Source organism: Bacillus rossius, chromosome 17 (genome assembly GCF_032445375.1).
Source record: "Bacillus rossius redtenbacheri isolate Brsri chromosome 17, Brsri_v3, whole genome shotgun sequence".
Lineage (NCBI taxonomy): Eukaryota > Metazoa > Arthropoda > Insecta > Phasmatodea > Bacillidae > Bacillus > Bacillus rossius.
This window is the reverse complement of record NC_086344.1, coordinates 14,334,192-14,357,686: the sequence shown is the minus strand read 5'-3', so window position 1 is coordinate 14,357,686 and position 23,495 is coordinate 14,334,192. Positions and strand designations below refer to the sequence as shown.

Sequence of the window (23,495 nt, the reverse complement as noted above, 5' to 3'; positions counted from 1 at the left end):
TCGTAGTCTCGCAGTCATGATGCATTGGAGGCTTGTAGACTTGAAGCTACGTAAGCAAGAGGCCTTGTAATCTTATAACATAATGCTGATGGAGCAGTTGGAGCAAAAGAGAAAATTCCGTCGAAGACAGATGCGGTAACTGGAGTCATGTAGACGAGTAACTTCGTAGTCAAGTACTCTTGCAGACTTGTAGTCCTGTATCCTCGCAGTCATGTAAACCTGTGTACTAGAAACTTCGTAGCTCTGTAGCCTCGCAAGCCATGTATAACTCGTAACCAGCTAGATCATTTTAGACTCGTAGCCATGTGGTCTCATAGTCTCTTAGACTCGTAGAATTCTAGCCAAATATATATATTTGGAGTTGGTGAGACAAAAGACAGTTGTTGGAGCCAATGACTGTAGGAGCCAATGACTGTAGGAGCCAATGACAGATGGAGTCACTAGACTGATGGAATCAATAGACTGATGGAATCAATGAATAATGGAGCCAATGAATATTGGAGCCAATGAATATTGGAGCCAATGACAAATGTGCAGCCTTTTTGATGATGGTGCTGTCTTTTCGTTGTCGGTGCTTCCAAATGCGCTGCCTTTTCGTTGTCGGTGCTTCCAAATGTGCTGCCTTTTCGTTGCCGGTGCTTCCAAATGTGCTGCCGTTTCGTTGTCGGTGCTTCCAAATGTGCTGCCTTTTCGTTGTCGGTGCTTCCAAATGTGCTGCCGTTTCGTTGTCGGTGCTTCCAAATGTGCTGCCGTTTCGTTGTCGGTGCTTCCAAATGTGCTGCCGTTTCGTTGTCGGTGCTTCCAAATGTGCTGCCGTTTCGTTGTCGGTGCTTCCAAATGTGCTGCCTTTTCGTTGTCGGTGCTTCCAAATGTGCTGCCATTTCGTTGTCGGTGCTTCCAAATGTGCTGCCTTTTCGTTGTCGGTGCTTCCGAATGTGCTGCCTTTTCGTTGTCGGTGCTTCCGAATGTGCTGCCTTTTCGTTGTCGGTGCTTCCAAATGTGCTGCCGTTTCGTTGTCGGTGCTTCCAAATGTGCTGCCTTTTCGTTGTCGGTGCTTCCAAATGTGCTGCCTTTTCGTTGTCGGTGCTTCCAAATGTGCTGCCTTTTCGTTGTCGGTGCTTCCAAATGTGCTGCCTTTTCGTTGTCGGTGCTTCCAAATGTGCTGCCTTTTCGATGACGGTGCTTCCAAATGTGCTGCCTTTTCGTTGTCGGTGCTTCCAAATGTGCTGCCTTTTCGTTGGTGATGCTGTCTTTTCGTTGTCAGTGCTTCCCTTTTGTTGATTGCGCGTAGTACAAAATGTAGTGATTGAATATTTACTAATTTAAAACCTCTTGGTGTTACTAAAATATTTTTTAAGGTTACTTGGTCCTTTAGTATGTTTAAAAAATGTCACGTTGGATTAATAGAATATAATTAGATAACGACGAAGTTCATGTGGTCCTGAAATGACTAGCCTATACGTCTGATAATGTCATGACTCGGTCTTATGGACTGAAGACAATTGATCTATATGTGTGGCTTTGTACATGAACGGCTTATATGTTATTCAGATTATTGAAAAATTAGACTTTCATAATAGGCTAATCGGCACTGATTTAATTCGTTGGTCAGGTATATTGACTTGAGTTGTTTTTCGTAGAGCGAATGATTAATAAACTCCGCGAAAGGTAATGGAAAACAGAACCTAACATTTATTTAATAATTAGTTACAACTGTCACTGGTCAAGAATCGAACCGTGGACAGGGATCCATCGATTCGATTTGTAAGTTAATGAGTGATTTTTTTGATGAGTTTTGGATTTTTTCCCGCTTTTCTAGCTACATTATTACATGATTTCAAGATGGCGTCCGAATTTCAAGATGGCGGGGGGCACCTCGGTAATAAATGATTACTGCACTGTAGCAGGTTAAAATAAAATTAACCAGATGTAAATGTACTCTATAATATGAGTACACACACAAGATGACGTACTCCAGCAGTTGGTCGCTCCTGGTAGCATGTACTGAACATTAAATGTCGGGTCCATGATGGTCGACAAGGACAAAGTCAAATTTCAAGGTCAAGGTCAAATTTCAAAGCCAAGGTCAAATTTCAAGGTCAAGGTCAAAGTTCAAGGTCAAGGTCAAATTTCAAGGTCAAGGTCAAAGTTCAAGGTCAAGGTCAAAGTTCAAGGTCAAGGTCAAAGTTCAAGGTCAAGGTCAAAGTTCAAGGTCAAGGTCAAATTTCAAGGTCAAGGTCAAAGTTCAAGGTCAAGGTCAAATTTCAAGGTCAAGGTCAAATTTCAAGGTCAAGGTCAAATTTCAAGGTCAAGGTCAAATTTCAAGGTTAAGGTCAAATTTCAAGGTCAAGGTCAAATTTCAAGGTCAAGGTCAAATTTCAAGGTCAAGGTCAAATTTCAAGGTCAAGGTCAAATTTCAAGGTCAAGGTCAAATTTCAAGGGCAAGGTCAAGGGCAAGGTCAAAGGTCAAAGGTCAAAGGTCAAGGTCAAATTTCAAGGTCAAGGTCAAATTTCGAGGTCAAGGTCAAAGTTCAAGGTCAAGGTCAAAGGTCAAGGTCAAGGACAAAGGTCAATGTTCAATGTCAACAGTTGAGGACAAAAGTATGGTGACCAGATAATTATACTACATGTTATCGGCACACTCTAGCAGACGAAAACAAGATGGTGGTCTCCAGTGGATGAAGACAAGATGGCGGACATGTCGTCATACCAGCTGACGATATATATGTTTTGAAAAAAAGTGCTAGGAGTCAGTCTGCCTGCATCCATCGTTGAGGAAGGAGCCTGTCGCCATTTTTAGTTTTTTTTGGACTCACCGGGTTTGAACCGAGGACGGTGATCGATATAATCAATCAGAATTCGAATAAGTTAATTTTTTGATGAATTTTGGAATTTTTTTCATTAAAATCGGATAATAATTAAAGATGTTCAAGATGGCGTCCAAATTTCAAGATGGCGGCCGTAACAAAAATTGCAACGGTGACGTCATCATCCAATATGGCGGAAAACACATCACCGGAATTTTCTAGAACACAATGACGTCATCCAAAATGGCGGATCCAAGATGGCGGATCCAAAATGGCCGCCGTGATCTACTTGTCCCGTTACGTTATGTACCGTTACGATATGTCCCGTTACGCTGTGTCCCGTTACGCTGTGTCCCGTTACGCTTATCCAAGATGGTCGCCGTGACGTCACAATCCAAGATGGCGGAGTCGGCTCTCGGCTCCACTACCTGCATCCTGATCTAGTAAATACTATTATATACTACTTAAGTTGAAAAACATAGTACTGGTATAAGTCTCTATCTCACTATATCTCTATACATCTGTCTATTTCTATATAAATACAACTGTATCTCTACATCTCTACCCCTTTATTTTGATCTCTCTATATATCTCATTTATATATATTTAAATTTATCTTCATGTATAGAACTATATATCACTCTATCCCTATACCCTTCTGTATATCTATCTATATCTCTCTCCAGCACTCTTTATTTCTCTATACCTTTATCTATATCCCTCCTCAATCACTCCCTGTTTCTCTATCTTTCTATCTCTCTTTGTCTCTCTCCCGACTCGCACGCCACCATTATTATTCTGACTATAGAAAAGAGGAACTGACAAAGTACTTAATGGTAATCATCCGATACTACTCGCGCGCCACCTTAATTTGTGCTTTAAGGGTTGGTATTATCGAAATCTCACCACAACAGTGACCTTCCTCGTGTTTCAAACAAGGAGTTAGGAAGTAAGGGAGTTAGTGTACACAATCTTTGCCATGTTAATACTTCAAGTCAAATGAGGAAGACCTCCAATCCCCTCCCCCCCCCCCCTCCACCATCTTTATTTTTCCTTCTGCGTAGCAAAACAATTTTTGGTTGTAATGAAATTTAATCCTAATTTCTTGCAGTTATGTTATCATGATTGTTTAGCAATAATCAATACATGATTGCGTCTTGACGATTCTTCCTAGCGAGTTCTTTTCAAGTTATTAAACATATTTACAGCATATTAGCCTTTATACAGCTACGATTTATTTTGCTAACCAGTTGACTGTGAATATGTGTACAACCACTCCATGGACTAATAATACCTAAGTGGTTTCAAAGGTTTTTAGAGATCCGATGAACGATGAGTTATCAAAGCAATGGCGAAATTTTATCAAGAATAATTTAAATTCTGCTTTAAGGATTGGTTTCATCAGAATCTCACCTAGACAGTGACCTTCCCCATGTTTCGAAGGTCAAGTGTGAAAAGTTTCAACTCAGTCAAATTATCGATGCGCGAACGAATACAGGACGAACACACACACACACACACACACACACACACAAATATTCATTTTTATATGTAAGATTATAGAGGTAGTATTTAAGATATAACACTGTGTGTGTTAATTACAACATAATTAACTATGTTTAATTGAACAAAGTTCTACAACCACCACGGATTTTGTGGCTGTAAGAAAAATATTTCACTGAAATAATTTGGGGTTGTAACACACCACAAAAATACGTGGAAAATAAAGGTAAAAAAGTCCGCAGGAAACGACCGGAAATTTTAAACTGATGAAACCCCGGCTTTGGACCTGATTTTCGAAAATAAAATTTATTAAAATACTGTCCATCTTCATAAAAATTCAATAAATAGTTGATATTTAAAAGTTTCTTCACTCGTTAGAAGTTATACGTCTATGACATTACTAAATATTAACCGGGAACCTTTTCAAACACACACATTATAACACTAAGTAAATGTGTGTACATTTATTTTGCTCAAAAGACTAATATAAGTATGTAAATACTTCCTACAAACATACCTTAATCTTATTATTCTGATTAAAAATTATTATAATATTATAATTTTAGTAAAAAAAAAAATTCTGACAAGCTTGCGCTCTATCGCTGTGGTAGCAAGCCTCTGGAGAATTCTGAAGGAGATTATGTATTATAATCATTGGAATTGACAGTTTTATTAAATAATTTAACACTTGTGATTTCATTTTACTACGATTATATTAGTTTGCCAAATATATATTTCAGGGTAGTTTCACTATCATAAAGTTTTACTTGGCACACCAAAACTTTCAGTATGTCCTCTTATGTTTACGAAAGTAACTATATACGGGCAGGGCAACGTGTAGGGGCGGAAAAAAGGGAGGGGAAAATACAAATGTTAGTACTTAACAATGTTTTTTTCTTTTTACTTAATTACAAGACTGAACATATCTTAAAGTCAAAATAAAGTATTGTGTTAAATGTCAAAGCAATAAACGTTATTTTTAATTTTTTTTTATGTTTACCTTCTGGCTTCTTCCTTCTCATAAGTAACGGGATTGAATTCAATGTGGCACGATATAAAATACAATTTTTTTTATTTAGCTTTTATTGATAAATTACATTACAAGTGTAGTAAGTATGAGTAATGGGTGATAACACTATATTATCACCTTTATTTTAAAGTTAAATCGAATGTTTTTATTTATTTTTTTACTTTTGAATCATATATAATTCATAGTCTTTAGCTAAACAATATATTATAGTTATACGTTTTTTAAATTGATACTTGAGATAGTGTGTGAATTTGTATGAGAGAGTATGATTTTCTTCTTCTCATCTAATAGTGTAATAGTGTCCGGTGGTTTGAATTCGCAAAGGTGGTTACCTTGGTTATGGCAAGTGTGACTTTTTCCCAGGGTGGCAGACCTGGTCACGCCACCTCTGTGTCCGGGGAAGCCTTCATTTCACAGACGAGAGGGCCACACCCGAAGTTCCCCGAAGTTCATGCTAGATTTTTTTTTCCGTTCTATCTCATTGTATAAACCGGTGTGGCATTAAATTTTGCGGTCGATTAGGATAGGTTAGCTACATTATAAATACTTCAAAACGTTGTGGATGGTTGGTTATATTAGGTAAGTATAGCTACATTAAAAATAATGTAAAATCATTTTATGGTTGCTTAGCAAATAACTTTTTAATATGTAGCTATCCAGGGCTAGGCAACCGTTTACATGATTTCCACAGTATCTTTAATGTAGCTATCCTAACCAAATAAACCGTCCACAATGTTTTAAAGTATTTATAATGTAGCTAACCTAACCTAATTGACCATTAGTTATCATTAGTTAGGCCCGTTCCACAATGACACGGAAACGGAGACGGAACACGGAAACGAAGACGGATTTCACGGAACAGAGCTTCTACAATAGCACGCAACCGGAGACGGACCCGCACGGACCTGCTCAGCAGTGCTGAAGTCTTCCGTTTACGTTACTCCGTTAGACCAATAGGAGCACGTTATTTATTCACTGCAGTTGCGCGTTCATGTTAATTAAGATATTAGTTTTGACTAATGTTGGTTTCCGTATTTCTCGACTACCTTTTTTTATGCGTGAACAACAAAACAAGATTTGTTTTGAAATTTGAATTGTGCACGTGGGTTTCATCATGACGAATTTTGATGAACTTTTAATTTTCATGGTAAGATATACCTGCTATATATGACAAGACGGAGACCACCGCCACAATGCAAAAAAAAAAAAAAATATCAAATCGACTTACTACATTACCAAGTTAACAACCATACATTTCGATTTAACAGGTAGTTCATTTGATACTCGTAGTTTACAGTTACGTCACGCTCGCTGTTTCTTATTGGCCAAGATTTCCTACGGGCCCGTGTATTGTAGAACGAGAAAAAATACGGACGGAACGGAACAATACTCCGTTTTCGTCTCCGTTTCCGTCTGTTCCGTTTCCGTGTCATTGTGGAACAGGCCTTAACAATGAACAAAAAAAACAAAAAACGAAGATGCACGATCGAGCGTTTGGCTCTCTCGTCTGTTGAAAGAAGGCTTCCCCTGTGTCCGCCATCTTTGTTGACATAGACTCCCGTTCCATCTTCGCGAAATAGCTCCTACCAAGGGCGCCCATACCCGGGGGCAGGGGGGGGCCGTGGCCCCCCCCTAGCTTTCAGGGAAGGAAAAAAAATAGTGTAGTCAGGTGCTTTACTTTAAAGAAAATTATTTAAATTCGGTATTATGTAGAAGTGGTTCAACACGAAGATATTATTGTATATCGTTTTTTACATGTCTGCTTCATTTTTTATGTTAGTTCAAGCATTAGTTTCTGCCGCTGCGATATAAGGTGTTGTGTACAGGGAGAAAACGCTGTTCAAGCGCAACGCCCGTGGCGAGTCATTCCCCTTCGTAATGCTACCCAAGCTCACGCGATAACACAACACAACAGATTTAGAACAGTCAGAGTTTAGACGACGCGACAGTTGACACGTGCTTGTAGACGGCGAAATGTTTTGCTACTTTTTCGTCATAATGTGTATGTTCACAAATAACATCTCAAAACAGAGATTTTTCAATAGTCTTTAGGTCTACAGTTTTATGCATCTGGTCTAGATTTAGTTTAGTGTATTCAGTCAGTATAAATAACTTAAGTGTAAATAAATCAGTGAAAGTGTTATTATGTAGTGTTTCTTAGATTTCCTCATTCGTCACATCCGTTCAGATTATTCACAATTTTTAAGGTAAGCTAACACCTTTAAAGTTACTCAAATAAGAATTATTGTCCAGAAAAGTCTACAACGTAAAATTTATGTTGGAATTTTGAATTTGAGGAAAACCACTTTTTCCCTTCAAAAGTGTTTAAAGGGATAAGGATTCCGCTACCTTCAGTAGACTCGTAAGCAATTTACACTAGAATCTCGATTTTACGTACGCTCACGGTCGCTTGGATTGCATTCGTAAAATCGTTATCTTCATAAAATTTTAAACACCCCACCCCGTGAAGATACATGTTATAATTTATTGAACGGAATATATATAATATTAAATAGTAAAAACAAGACTGCCATCTGCCCTCTGCCCTCCCTTGCGTTCCCCTTATTTTTTTTTAACATTCCACAACTTGCCTCGACATCACAGCGACTAAACACAGTTGCACCACGCATTGCATCATGTTAACTTTTGTGTGGTGACAGTAGGTTGTCCGACATGCCTTTCTTGGATATCTTTCCTTTTCGTAAGACGCGTGCTACTAAAATAAATTTATATTTGAGTTTGCAAACTTGTTCACTCCTTGCCAGAGACAACTGAAAACAGACGAGACTTTCCAGGGTTAGGTTGATGAGCTGGAAGAATTCCCTGCCTTGCATTTTTATGGACTTCACCTTATCATATTTATCAGTTAATCTTTAACAGATAGGCTTGAAGAATATGAATGAACGCACTTTTAGTAACATAATCGAGGAGATCAAGCACACAGTTCAGTGTACACCTGTACTGTTTCATAAAAGTGATCATAGGTAGGGACTGAAAAAATTCGCGGTTTCAATGACCACTCGGATAGACTCCACGATTCTCTATGTACTCGGGCAACTATCACCTGGTCATTGGCTACCGACTCGGGACACCTGTTTATTGCGATTCTTATGATTCGATACTTCTTTAGTTGAGTCTTTGCCATTGGCCTAGAGTCCTTCAGGTAAATTGCGGTCCAATCACTGACGCAGCATTAAGCTAAATGAGTTTGGATTCCAGCCTGTCTTGAAAGGAATCCGCGAATTTTTACTGTCTCTAATCATAGGCTTATTTGGTGAAGAAAAACGCTGCTCTGTAACGACAGACATTCATTAAAAACACAGTACATTTTAGTGCGAGAAGCCCTTGAATTTGTGATAGCCACAGGGAATTATTTGTTTGTATAGTAAGTTAAAAAAAACTTAGTTGAAAATTCGCTCGTCACGTCTACTTGCTGTCAGTTATACCATTTTTGAGCGTTTTTTACTGGGAAACCGATGCAGCGAAGGTAATGAATGCGACACATGTCAAGATAATGCCTAATGGCATGGGTTGTTGGATATTAGCGGAAAGGAGAGGAAGTAGCTACTCAATATCGTTTCTTTCTCTCACGCTTCACAAGGTTTCAAGCTCAGTTGCTATGCTCACGAGCTGGAAATGTTGGAATGAGTAAGTAATGTTGAGTATAGTTCATTTGCGGTAAAATATATATTTTTACGGCCTTGACATAATTTTTCAATCGAAGAAATTTCAAACTTTGCGACAAATAAAGTGTAACTAGTCCATTTTTTCTTTTCGATTTTGAGTTTGATGCCGCAATAACTTATACAATATTCACTAACGGTAAATGGCTGTTGTATTAGCTTTAAAATATGAATACGCTGTGCATAAAAAATTAATATTTTTATATGTTTTCATAGTGTTTTTTTAATTTTTATTAAATATATTTTGGTGTCAAAATTTCCGAATTTTAGTTGGTTCCTGAAAAATGTATTCGTAAAAACCCGGCTTCGTTGAGTCCGGGCTCCGTAAAATCGAGGTTCTAATGTACTCTTAATTCTGAAGTTAAGTACTGAACATGTTATTTAAGGGTTTATCAGGGCCGTATTTACGCGCAGGCTATCTAGGCTGTAGCCTATGGGCCCGCACCACACGACACGAAAAAAAATTATACTGCGATGTGGATCTTCTTATATTCTTAAAATACGCGTCGACATATTGTCCAGTTGTTTTGTGTGGATTAATTGCGCTGAACTAAACTCTTCTGTGTAAAGCTGATTATGAGTTATGTCAGCATTTAGAAATTTTCGATTATTTTCATTGGTTTTGGTGTCACTTAATTCCTTAACCTCTAAATAAATACTGTTTGGTTAAATTGTCTAGTTTAATAATAAACTAATTTTTTCTGCGCTTTACTATCACTTAATAAACTTATAGTCCTCGACTACTGAATCCATCTGTGCTAATTCTAAATGATAAGCAATTATGATTCATATCGAAACATAGTAATATTCATTTAATTGTGAAACAATTTTTGACTATAATTATAAGCGTATTTCAGGTGTTACATTTAAAAACAACTGTTTTCTGACTGTGATAACATATTTAAATCGTTTCTCTCCCAAAGTTGAATCTTTTGACCAACACGTTTTCAACTTTATAATTATTTTAATTTAATTTGTACGCGACATTTATTTAGGGGTAAAGAGAGCAATTAGTTGAAGGACTGTATTCTTGATATCCGTGTACCCGAGACGCTGTAAAAGTTTAAGGACTGTATTCCTGCATTTTTAATGCTAAAAATTCATTTGTTTCAATAAAATAGTTAATATTTAATTAATAAAGTAGCCAATAAAGATTTTTTTTTATGGCGAATGAGTACTGTGGTCTAGTATTTTAGTAACAGGACAAAAAATTTTAACAGGGTCAGAACTGGAACTATTTTATGGCTAGTAACAAGCCGCAGTTAAGTCTTCCAAAAGATTAAAAATACTTCATACCCCTAAGTCTGGCCCCCCCCTACAAATTATCATATGGGCGCCCTTGGCTCCTACCGAATGCCGTGTAACCGAGAGCAGAGCGCAGTAATAACGACCTGGGACGAGACGCACGCCCTCCCATAAAAAAAACCACCAAAGCTCTCCAACGGCTTCCCGTCTATAAGATGGCGGCGTGGCGTGGGATCGCGTTTCGGGGTTTCGCGCCTCGCTAACGTTCCGAACAAGATGGAGTCGATACGCCACGGAGCGGTACGTGCCGAGGACCCTCGTAGTGGCGTGGTACGTGCCGGAGTAGCGACACAACCATCCACCCCCTTCTACCCTCCTCCCACCTCCCACACACACACACGTGGTCGCGTCACAAACACACGCGCATCCTAACCTTCAACACGCCGCGCCGCCTACGTACGTGATCTAACAAGGCCTTCTGCCAAACGTCGTGGACACAGAGAAAATAACATATTTCTGTTCTTTTCACAAAATATTCCTTTTGGAAACCAGTTGCCAATAAAAAAAAAAAATTGGTTGTCTGTAAAGTCGGTTTACGGACGATAGTTTAACGTGACAACGTCATAACAAAACTATTGATGAAATGATCGCATACTTTTATGAATAAAATTGAATAATTTTTATTGAATTATCACCATTTTGTATGGATACAAACAAGGAGTGAAATTAAATCTACAATTTAATTGTTAACTTTACTTTTTATTTGCACTCATTAATTCAAATATGTTTATTACTTTAACGAAGAGATTATTTTAACTGTAACTTTTATAGATGTTTGCTATTTAACTTCTTCCAATCTGTGTTATTCTGTTAAGGATAGGACGATGATAGGAAAAGTAGGAAACGAATGGGAAAGTTTCAAGTTTAATGTGCCTCGAAAAAGTCAAATCGATTGTTGTTCCAATCGAGTGGAATAGAGATAGATGCGGCGCAAGCGCACAATGAGCGTAAACGGGACAATGAGTGTAACGGGACAATGAGTCATCCCTTTTCGTGCTTGCAGCCGGCGTTCATCGTTTTATTAGACGTTGTCACGTCAAAAGTGTGTAATACATAATGCCCATAATAATAATGTAATATTTATTAATGAAAAATATTTTAATATTGAAGAGACGTAATAAATATCAGTATTATTGTAAAAATTCGTTATGCATACAATATATTCAGCATCAATGTTATTGAAGTTATGAGTACTTGCCTGATTTAATACGTTGATTTAATTAAGCCAATTACGTTTATCTATTTACATTTGTTCATGAACAACAGTTTATAACGATTTATAATGCTTTACGTTAATTTTTTGATTGATTTGCGTGATAGATAACACTTGCATTTAAACTGTGAACAATCTAACAGCGGTCATGTTAGTTAAACAGGCTTGCTATAAGTTAGTTGAATATATTTTCATTAGGAATGCCATCAGTAGATGGCATTCCTAAAACAAGTAGGTACGATTTTATAAAAGATTTTTTAATCAATTACTAATGACAACATTAATTTAAAACTATTGGTATATTTTTCGACATTAGCGGGGAACATACGCTTTAAAATGATGTTTTAATTATTCATTTTGATGAAGAATTAATGGAGACATGGCGTTTCCACAAAAAAATACCTTCGTGAAATAATAACCTACAAACATAATATATTATGTTTGTAGGTTATGTTTGTGATACATATCAACAGTAATTTCAAAAGAACTTATAAGAAAAGTCTGACGTGCCAGAAAATTTGATTAAGTAGTTTTTTGGTGGAATTTTTTGGTTAAGTTGAAGGATTCTCTATGATGTCTTTATCATAAGTTCTGTTTATTATGACGGAAGTGCAATTCAAAAAAATAAATATGTAAACGCTGATGTTTCAAGTGGATATCCGATTCGATATCAATCGAAAAATCGACGCATCCATTAAAGGACCTCTTCTTAGATGACTTTAAATTTCAAATTTAACTGAAGCGGTACATTTTTAGACCATGGGTCTATTTTCCGTCATTAGCCAGCACGATAAGCTTTAAAATGAGGGGTAAATCATGGAATATGATAAAGGAATAAGGAAGATTTCACGGGCCGACAGAAAAACAGGCTAGAGAAATAATAAATAAGGTAGGTACTCACATTTTTAGAATGGAAAGAAAAAGATATCGGAAAACATGGTTTTCACAAACTGCACACGTCCCTAAATTTACTCCAAATGGATGGTTTCGTAATTCCTACTAGTTTGTAAAAAAATAAAATATTAATATTTTACATTAAAATACGCGTTCTTTTACGCCCCGCCGCTATTCATTGTTTACCCGCGAAAAATAGGAATATGTGTTTTCCGTATATACTTAATCCGTTCCTGAATTAACCCTGGAAAGGTTTTTTTTTTTTTTTTCAATTCTTAGTGGTTTGTGAAAAAAATAACAGTTTACAGCTTACATTACAATACGTATGTATTCACGCAATCGTCGAATTTTTTTGCTAAGGAGACGTAATTGAAAGATGCCATCTTGCGTTCAGCTTTTTTTTTTTGTAAACAATTTGTTATGTAATTTTAATATTAAAACATTTGGCCATTTTGAGCATTGCAAAAATTATGTACTCCTATGAAATGCCATGACTGACTGCTACAAATAAGAAATAATAATCTGTGTTCAGCATTTAATTATTTTTTTCCTGTCAGAATGAGTACAACTGTGGTAACAGACACTTTTTTTGTCTTAGGTAAATACACAAATTGTATAATTTTAAAAAAGTTACAAATTAAGATTAACGACGTTGTAGAAAATAAGGATTTTGTTTTAACAAGCCGGGTAGCATCAGTATGCCAACAGTGTTTTCTATTTACTCTGTACTGCTGTCTAATCATGGGACGGACTATAGCATCAAGCCTTCACACCGTTAAAAAAACCGGACACTTTATCTTTGCAGTTATTTTGCTTGTTAATTCGACGCGAATGAGGTATCTTCTCAGTGAAGGAAAGTACTTTAAGCTTGGTCTCACACTGGTTATATCATCCTCTTGACATTACTACTAATTAAGGGGGGTTTCCCGTAAAATTATCACTATCGCTCTCTTGTCTCAAAAGTTCTCACCAGATCAGACCCCCCACATCATTCTGTGTGCCCCGTTGCTAGAAGTCATGATTGCCCCCCCCCCCCCCTCATTTTCCTTTATTTTCTAACAGAGATAAAAAAAAAGTTTTTTCCTTTATGTATATTGTTTTAGTTATATATATATATATATATATATATATATATATATATATATTTACCTTTTCACAATTATGTTTAAAACACATTAAAACTAGCTATAAGTCAGTGTTTCTATTGTCAACGGAAATTGATTTTGAATAATGGCAAATAAATGAGTGTAAGTGTTCTGCACTGTCAACATGGTGTCACGTCAATTGGTGGTAGTTTTGTTACTCACAGTTGTAGATTCAGACACGTTCTGTACGCACAGCATATTCCGAATAATATTAGGCTACTCTGGTGTAATATTTCATCGGTAACTAAATTTAGTCCTTACTGTTTAATTGTTTTCTATAATTTATTTAAAATTGTCTACTTTTTTTTAAAGGTTTTCTTTTATTTCCTTCGCGGGCCCCCTAGACCCATGGGCCCCGTTGCCATAGCAACTGTAGCACCGGGCATGTGGGGGCCCTGCACCAGATATTAGCTAAACGTTAGTTTCGAGATGCAAACAGATCACGCAGGCGATCGTAATAATGAACAATCGCGCGCCGTTAAACGCTGTTGGATAATATTGTTGCGAACGCAGGCGGGACCGCGACACTCGCAATGTTCGGAGCCGGCTGGCGGCCCTGCACGGCCACTGACGTCACTCGCCGTCCGCTGACGTAAGGCATGCCACGCGTCTCACGTATCGTCTTGTTGAGCGCTGTTATCTCTCGCTGAGCGGCCTTGAGAATTCCGCGGGCCCCGCTGCTTGGAGTGGCGTGAATAAGCGACGCTATTCTCGACTGTTCGGGCGTCGAATCGGGCCCGGGATGACGCGACTCGTCACAGCCGCTCTCGTCGGTTCGAGAAGGGCGCCACAGGTACTTAAGCAGCGACGCCGGCTTCCACGGGAGTTCCGCGGAGTGCCGCTTGAGTGGCGAGTTCCGAGAGCCCTGCGAGTGAAGGGAAGTGCGACATCGGCGAAGAGGGTGAGAGACCCCCTCTAGAGTGTCGCGACGCGGAGTGACGGGACCGCGAGAGTGCGACTGAGTGGCGAGAGACTCTGTGTGTGTGGACAGGCGCGAGGTAAGGGGCGAACCACTGTCGAGCCCAGCTCCAGTGAGGAGTGCGGACTGCGGAACTTGACAGACATTGAGTGACTTGATAAACATTTTTAAGTGCCAGTAATTTGTGACAGAACATTTTTAACTACAATTCTTTATTAATGTAAATATTAGCAATCAATAAAACTGTAATGAAACTTAATTGTAATATCCCTTACGAACCCAGTTCTCCCCATTTTTTAATTTTTTTTTTACGACAGCAAGTTTTCAAACGACGAGATATTATCTGTTTTGAGATGGCCTATTGTAATATGCAAGAATTTGAATTTCGCGGGCGTTCTTCAGGCTGATCCGCCAGGATCGCTGCAGTCGGGTGTCGTTAGCAGAGATTAGGAAGGGATCCAGATGGAGTATTAAGCTGAGTTAACGATTGAAATTTATGAATTACGAATTAAAAATTAGTCGTGGTATTTAATACATTACTACATGTACTAGTTTTTGATTGTCATTTAGGAATTTTTAGGAGTCGTGTGTGTGCCATATTATAACTTACGACTTAAAAGAGATGGTTAACAATTATTTTCCCCCTTAAGAATTAAGGTCAACGCCAATCAGAGACCAGTAGAATGTGTTGGCGCGAAATAATGTTTTGTTGGGAAAGCAGGTTATGATGTAGTACGAAAGAGTAGGAAATACAGAAATACTGACATAATATGTAGAAATGATAAAATACCAAAAAGAACATTACAAAAAAATTAAAAAAATCTTATTATAAGATTTATATTGTTTAATGATTTCGTAAATGCATTATTATTATTATTATTATTCGTGATTTTTTTTGGCTATTAAATTAGTATAGATATATTAATCTGTATTTATAATTCATTAATATATTTTCTTACTGTGAAAACATTTTATTGTGGCTTGGACTGGATGATATTACTATAACATGTCCTAGCATTTATATATTAAATTTAAATATCCTCGATTCTGAATCCTGTGTGGATTCAAGATTATGAGCTGAAATTTTGCAATTTTTAGGTTCAGTTGTAACCATGTGTCTGGTTTCTCAAGTACATGGGTGCATAACCAATTTCACTATGAATAAAATTGTTACACTAAACAAATTATTAATCAACAACGATTATAAACAGAAATCTAGAGAAAAATTCAGACGATACCTACGAATACAAAAATTCAACGTAAATAACATGGCAGCTTTTTCATCTGTTTTTATTGTCTGGAATCAATGACCACTAATTCAATCATGAACTGGATATTACTTTACCATGTGCTCTTCAGTGTACAGTTTAAGATTATAATTCTTAAGTTGTTCAATCGTAAACCCACCTTTAGCCATCAGACGTGAAGCCGTCCCCCCTCCCTCCCTTCAAAACCTGCCAATTATTTTCTGATTTTCACAAATCAAAATGGCGGTTGTTTTTTTATATTAGTATAAGCTGTTCTAGCCTGCTTTTATTAACGAATGTAGTTCGGAAGAAAATTATATCAAAACATTACTGCTTAATATAATCATACATATTAAAAGTTCAAAACAAACCTTTATACTACAAATGTAATTAATGATAGAGATTACATTGTTCTCAGATTTAACCCTCAAGCCGGCCATATCTACACAGCGATGTAGACTTCTGTTGACCAATCCACAAAAAAAAAAGTCCCAGTTGCAACAGTACACCAATAAAGGTATATATTACAATTTTTGTGCGTAAAGCTACAAAGGATGTCAACACTGAGCTGGTGGGGAACTTTACTGTTGAATCAAAGCTGGGAGTTTTGAAGCGATTCTCAGTCACGCATGGAAAATGTACTCGCATATTTTCAGATAGTGCTACTTACTTCAAGAACAAGAACTTAAAAGACATTCGCAAATTTTTGATATCTCAAATTACATCAAAAAACACATGATGAATTCCTACATCCATAAAACATACAATGGCATTTAATTAGACTGTATTCTCTACACCCTCTTTAGCAGCAAGTCATTCATCTAAATGCTTGGTTTGATGAAATAGCTTATGATTAGTTTAACGAATCACATGCAAGGGGGAGAGGGACACCGTGTGTGGTGTGTGGCGAGCGATGTGGGTGGTTGCAGATGAGCTTGGTTATGAATAGGAAGAAGCGACAGAAAGTAGATAAAAAGCTAATGCCAAAGAATTCTAGGAAGCTAAGTTTGGGGAGGGTTCCCAATACAGGGAGTAGCGAATTCTATTCAGTAATGCTATGAAAACTATTGGCGAAAAAATATTGAATTGTTAATATTGTAAGTGTTCCTTCAATTTCTTATTCGCAGGTTGACACCACTATGTATCAGAGTTGTGTATTGTTTACCTAAATGACAAAACTGTCATGTTCACCATTTTGGCTTCGACAGACCCATCACTAACATAACACAGAGTGCGTGGCATCTAACTTCCTTATCTATTGGGAGAGGTAGTGTCACCACCCACCAACAAATGGCAGGTGGATAAATCCTCAAACAATATAGACTACATATTAAGCAGACCTATAACATCGCCTGTGGACATCTAGTGTAAATGTTGTAAGTATTGACACCTTCTACCTTCTGCCGAGGTGATATTAATGTTGTAGTGTTGCTTTTGGGCGCCAACTAGCAATATTAACTACGTGCTAGTGCGTAGCCGAGACTCTTGGCTCAGGGCGTGACGTCGCCACGTGGCCGGCAGGCAGTAGGGGTCGTTTTGCCGTAGTTACCCCCGGCTGTTTTAGCCACCAGGGACACTATGCTATGGGCGTTGTAACAGATACGCGGAGGCTCAATTTAGAGTGTTTTATTACAAGGTATGCTATACATGCGCTGCGTCGTGCATGGCCCGCTTACTGGGAGCGGGGCTCTACAGGCCACGTTTCTGATGGACTTGTGCCGCTCTACCCTGATGTTCCATGCACACTTCACACTACACTAACCTTAAACAGTTCCGGAATTTAAGTAATACTACATGGAAGTTACACACAGTTCAGGGATCCACATAACTCAGGGAGTTCCGGTGAGGAGCACAAATTAGGTAAGGCTATCGGTGAACTCAGGTCGACTAGCCGGGCTGTCCGTGAGGCTCGGAGCTGACGGGTTTAAAAACTCACGCAATTCCGGTAGAAAAGACAAGGTCGGAGGTCGAGAGGCTCCACGGGCGACCCGCCACTACTCTCCTTGGAGGATGGTGATCAACTGGCGATGGCTGTGGCGTCCGCACGACTCCCCAGCTTCGCTCCCACGAAAACGTGTCCTGTGCAAAAGTAATCCCGGGCCATTCGCGCCACCTGATCGCGCTAAAGTCCAGAATTACAAATAACATTTAACCATAGCCGTTACTTAATTAAGATTGTTTTCAAGAGAGCTGAAAGTTAATTACAATGTCCAGATATTGAAGTCACCTCACTGTACCCCCCGTGGTCGACTATCGCGCGGGCGACAGTCGATTAGGCGGGGCAGCTTATGTTCGAGGCGTTGCACAACCCTGCACCTAGGTGCGTTCACGTCGCACACGCTCGGGGCGAGGCGGCGACATGCCATAGCGGTATGTGCGGTTTCGAGGAGCACTAATGGTTGGCATCAGTATCAATTAGTAGAATGATGTACGATGGATTTGTCGAGATGCACAAGACCCATAAACCTTTAGGTGAACACGAAATGTAAAAATGTATGTATGCATATCCATGAAGTATGGTGTAAACTGTGTACATATACTCCGAGTCAACCAGGCCTGATAGAGGTCCTTCCCCTCACAGAAATCTGGGGAAATAAATCCCTAATAGTTAGGGTATTATTGGCTATGCTATCCCTTCTTCTCTCTCACACACCTATCCTGGAGCAACCCTTTTGGGACTGTTACATACTTCCTCCCTAGAGCGACCCTTAGGAGACATACTCTAGACCCCGTCCCTAGTCAGATAGTGACCCTCTGAGGACTGACACCAATCCCCAGACCATCTGTCCTAAAAGTGTATGAGGCAACAAAACTGCCAACAGGGTAGGAGGAAGGTACAGCTGCCGGCCTTTCATCAGGGCTACTTACCTGCCTCTGAAGCACACCAGCACCCCTAGCTGTCATCATATACACTGCAAAATATTTTAAATTGATTGAGAAATATTTTGTTTTCATGTAAAGATGTAAGTATATTAACTTATATTTTTACTTGGAACGTCTCTTGTGTTTTGTGTTGCAGTAACCCACAGTCTCTGGTTCGAAACCCGGGGGAGCTTAGTGGCTCCTAGGGAAATTTAATGCTGTGATTTATCTGGGAGGGTGTCAGACTAGCCTACAAAATAACCACTGCTGTGGGGTGGGTCGTCGTCCCCAGTGTGGCCCACTAAGCTTGATCACTGCGACTATTGCCTTACTAGTTTTGCATGCCCTGCTCAGTATAGTGCGCTGAAGCCTAGCTATAATGCTTTAAGGATAACTGTAAACAATGGTAGAATGTCTTGAGAAGAATGGTGCTTTTACTTAACACGAGGCAATGGTTAGACATGTATAAATAGTCCATGGACAGAGTACGAAAATACTTGAATCGATACAAAACGTTGCACATTACACTGGTGGTGAAAACTCTAAATTATCTCCAGCGGCAGACAATGTACTAAATGGTGATGTGGAGTGGTTGCAGCCAACCTGGTAAGCTGTTTAGCTCACTTGTGTCTATCTAGCTCTACAATATACACAGTTACTCTACGATAAGCTTTGCTGGAAAAACTCTGTCGTTTGGAGCTGGCCAGTGCCGTATGCAGGAACTTCGCAGCAGGAGGGTTACCGGTGGTGCAGTTAGTGACGGCTGGGTTCAACCCTGCACCATAAACGGTCCGGGGACACGTGGGGAGTACTAAGAAAGTAGGTTAAGGTTGACGAAATAATAGTTACCAGAATTACTTGAATCAGGATGACAGAGATGATGACTCTCCACAGAACTCTGCATCCACTCTGGACCACAGCCTTGTAGCGATTTGAACTGTGCGCGCCGCATCGGCCTCCGGCACTCCGCTCCCCTCCTCCTTCTCCCTCCCTTCCTTCCCCTCCTAGTGGTTCTATGTCTACACGTTCACCCCCCCCCCCCCCGCCTAGTGGATTGGCGCATGCGCGCGCTGTGGCGCGATGTTATAAAAGGAGTTGTATATTAGTCAGGAGCCTCTTTCTTTCTTGATTTTTGTCAGGCTCGGTTGTCAGCGTTGTAATCTACGAGCATGTAGTCGATTAGGTTCAGTTAGAACTACGTGTGTGTGCGACCTCAGGGGAAAAATGTAAGTTGGTTTGAGTTGTCTGTGAGGCGGTGGCCCTTGCCTTAATGTAGAGTCATATATTTGTAAATTGGTTTGTCTGAATTCCCTTTCGGCCGTCACCTTAAAAATTATTCTGTTTGGATTAATGTTTTAACGTAACTTAACTGGAAACTTTGTATTTTTTTATTGGTTAATATCTTCCCCTGAGACGTCGTCGCACATATTTAATCTTTTCTTATTAATGTAACAATTTTCTTTAAATGTAACTGCACTTTGCAGTAGTTTTGTCAATGTAACGCTTTTCCGTAATTGTAACTGCACCTTGCAGCAGTTTGTAAAAGTAAATAAGTTTGAATTGTAATGCATACTTGGCACTGCTTTTAACTCGCATTAACGGCGCGTTGTATAATGGGAACACTTACACTGTGTAGCCGGCTTACCTTTGAAGCCCGCTTTGTTTAGAATCATTGTTTTTGATTATTGTATTTGTATCGACATAACTTCATCAGTAACCTTATGTTATGATTTCTTGTTTGAATAAAATGTCTGTGTACCTGATACCTTTTACCTTGCTTACCTAAACTGCTCCATTCACGTAAACCCCAGTCCTTGCCAGGTTCTGGCCATCCATCCCAATGCTCCAAAGCTAGACAGGCTTTACAACTGCGCAACTCTGCTCAGGACTGTGTGTGCTTACGTGTTTCTGTTCTTTTTTTCATGAACCATGGGGACTCCGGCTACCGGGTGGATTTACTGTTTGCGGAGAGACGACCTCATCCAGGTTTTGACGGAGGAAGCCGTTCCTTTCGAGGACGCAAATGTGGCGACCCTTCGTGGATTGCTCGTCAGGCACGTGCGCGGTGCCTGGGAGTCGTCAGACGAGGTACCGTCTCTGCAAGTCCCCACCCCCGCTAATCCAGTTGAGAATAATTCCAGATTTAATGAAAAGATTTTTTTTTCTAATTTGAAACTTCTCCCACGTCTTGATAGTTGTGAACCATGTGCGGTTCTTGATTTTCTGAGTGCCGCGGCACGTTTAGCTGGTTTAAAGTTAGTCAGTGAGGCGGAGTTTTTGAAAGCTCTCCTGAGCCTGTGTGGGCCGGCATTTTTGCCACTGCTCACTGATGTCATAAACCAGAACCAGACCTTCGCACAGTTCAAGACGTCTGTGCTACAGTTTGCCTGTCCGCCACAAGTGCTATAAACTTGTAAACGTGAACTTGTATTCAGGTTTCAGAGGCCTGAGGAGTCCCTGTTGCAATTTATTAATTCAGTTGCGGCCTATGCTGAAGTACTGGAGTTGAACCTCCCTGAGGCGGAATTAACGCAAACTATTGTCAGCAACGTGTCTCCGCTAGTGTTACAGCATAGCGCCATGCTTAGCCCTCCCTCAAGTCTGAGTGCTCTCCGTAAGTGGAGCGCAGAAGTGGAAAATAGATTGCTAGCTGTCAAAAAATATCACGAGGATTTTCACTCCAAGCCCACTCCAGGCAGTTTTGTACCCGTTTTTAATTCTAATTCTAAATTCAATTCTCCTAATGTTCAGTTTACATCTCAAGTCAACACCGTACCCGCTCGCGCGTTGAGTGCGCGGCTAGTGTAAGTGATCCCTCTGTCGGGGCGTGTTTTGCCACCGGCAGACGTTATGAGTCGGCTAATGCGCCCGGCCCGTCCTCCAACCGTCCCAGGTGTGCCAACTGCTGTACTTACGGCCACACGGTGTCTGAGTGCACGCAGCCCGCTGTGAGCCGTGAGCAGCGAAAATGCTTTCGTTGTAAGCGCACTGGGCATTATAGAAATCAATGTCCGGGAAACTGGCCTTGACCGGGCGTGCGAGTGGTCGCCATGGTCGTCGCTTGAGGAAAGCCGCTCATTACTCGTACAATAATTTTGTACACGTTCGTCTGTTTGTAAATAATATTCCGGCCTTAATTGATTCCGGTGCTACCCGTTCCTTGATTAGTTCCGAATTGTTCGATGCATGTTGCATCAAACATCCGCATTTGTTAAGCCGTGTATGTACCGGCTCTGACGTGAAAATTTGTGTCGCCAACAATGTAATTGTTAGGTCAGACGTAGAAGTTGAAATGCACATTAAGATCGCGGGTTTCTCTTGGAACTGGCAATTTAATGTTGTTCCTGGGTTATGCCACCCGCTTATTCTAGGTTTAGATTTTCTGGGAAAGACGCGATGTTTGTTAGACGTCGCTAACCAGGAACTGGTTTTTGGTTTTCATCCTGCACGTAAAATTAAACTTATTCATCATGACTCCGCTCCTATCGTCATGTCGTGGGCAGACAAGTCTGACGTCATTAGTAGGGACGCGGTAATTGCTGACGTCATGAACAGGTATTCTGACGTAATTACCAATCGGATAGACAGGTGTGACATCATGCCCTATAAATTTTATTTAAAGGACACGACTTCTGTTAGGGCTAAAGGACATAAAATTTTTCTCCTCCTAAATTGCAAAAGTTGAAAAACATTATCGATCGACTCCTAGAAGCAGGAGTTATTGCTCCCTCTGTTTCCGATTTGCTCCCTCTATTTCCGATTTCTGTTCGCCTTCCTTTTTAGTCCTTAAAAAGGAAGCGGGGGAATTCCGGCTGGTACATAATTACAAGGAACTGAATGACAAAATTAAGGAGGACAGCTACGATTTGCCGACCGTATTGTGCGCCCTTCAAAATTTAGGGAATGCCGCAATATTTTCTGTCATTGATTTAAATGCTAGTTTCCACCAATGTTTGTTGCATCCAGATTGTCATAAATATACTGCATTTTCTCCCCCGTGGGGGAAATTTCAATTTAATTGTGTGCCTATGGGTGTGTCTTTTGGTAGCCAGGCTATGAGCCGAGTGCTAGATCACATTCTAAGCGACTTAAAATTTAAATCAGTCTTCAATTACACTGACGATATTATTGTCTACAGTGATAACCTTGAACAGCACAAGCAACATTTGTGTCAGGTGTTCATCGTCTCAGAGCCGCTAACTTGACAGTTAATCCCGACAAAATTCACCTGGGATAAGATTACGTAAAATTTTTAGGTTACATTATTTCGCAAGGCAAACTCATAATGGATCCCGATAAAGTTTCCCCCATCGTAAACTTTCCTCCTCCTAGGAATGTCAGAGGAGTTCAGAGATTTCTCGGCATGACGGGATATTATTCTCGTTTCATCCCCGATTACGCCGCAGTATGTGGTCTGCTTAATAATTTACGTAAAAAGAATGTTTTTAAGTGGGGCAACGCTCAACGTAATGCATTTGACAGTCTTAAGGCCCTGATCTCTTCTCCCCATATTTTGGTTCTACCTGATTTTCAACGCAGGTTCGCCCTCCAGGTAGATACGTCAAACATCGCGGTAGGTGCGGTATTGGGGCATATTGAAAATGATAGGTTGCGCCCTATTGCCTATGCCAGTAGAACACTTTCTGACGGGGAACGACGTCTGGGTACATATGAAAAGTAAGCCTTAGCATGTCTGTTTGGCGTCGAGAAATTCGCGTCATATATCGATTGTCACGAGTTCGATCTTTTTACGGACAATCAAGCGCTCAGTTGGCTGTTTAACCATCCGAATCAGCTCGGTAAACTAGGGCGCTGGGTTGTTAAGACTGTCCCGCTTCAAATTCAAACTGCATCATATTAAGGGTAGTGACAACGTTGTGGCAGATG

At 39.8% G+C, this 23,495-nt stretch overlaps 1 protein-coding gene across 1 annotated transcript in view; it reads right to left on the bottom strand.

The window, feature by feature from the left end:
* Window positions 1–18,112, bottom strand: part of LOC134540943 (uncharacterized) — a 148,166-nt gene extending 130,054 nt beyond the window's left edge. The window contains exon 1 of the mRNA XM_063384028.1: window positions 18,063–18,112. Coding sequence (XP_063240098.1) covers window positions 18,063–18,112 — 50 coding nt within the window. The remainder of the gene's footprint in view (window positions 1–18,062) is intronic.
* Window positions 18,113–23,495: the final 5,383 nt, after the last annotated feature.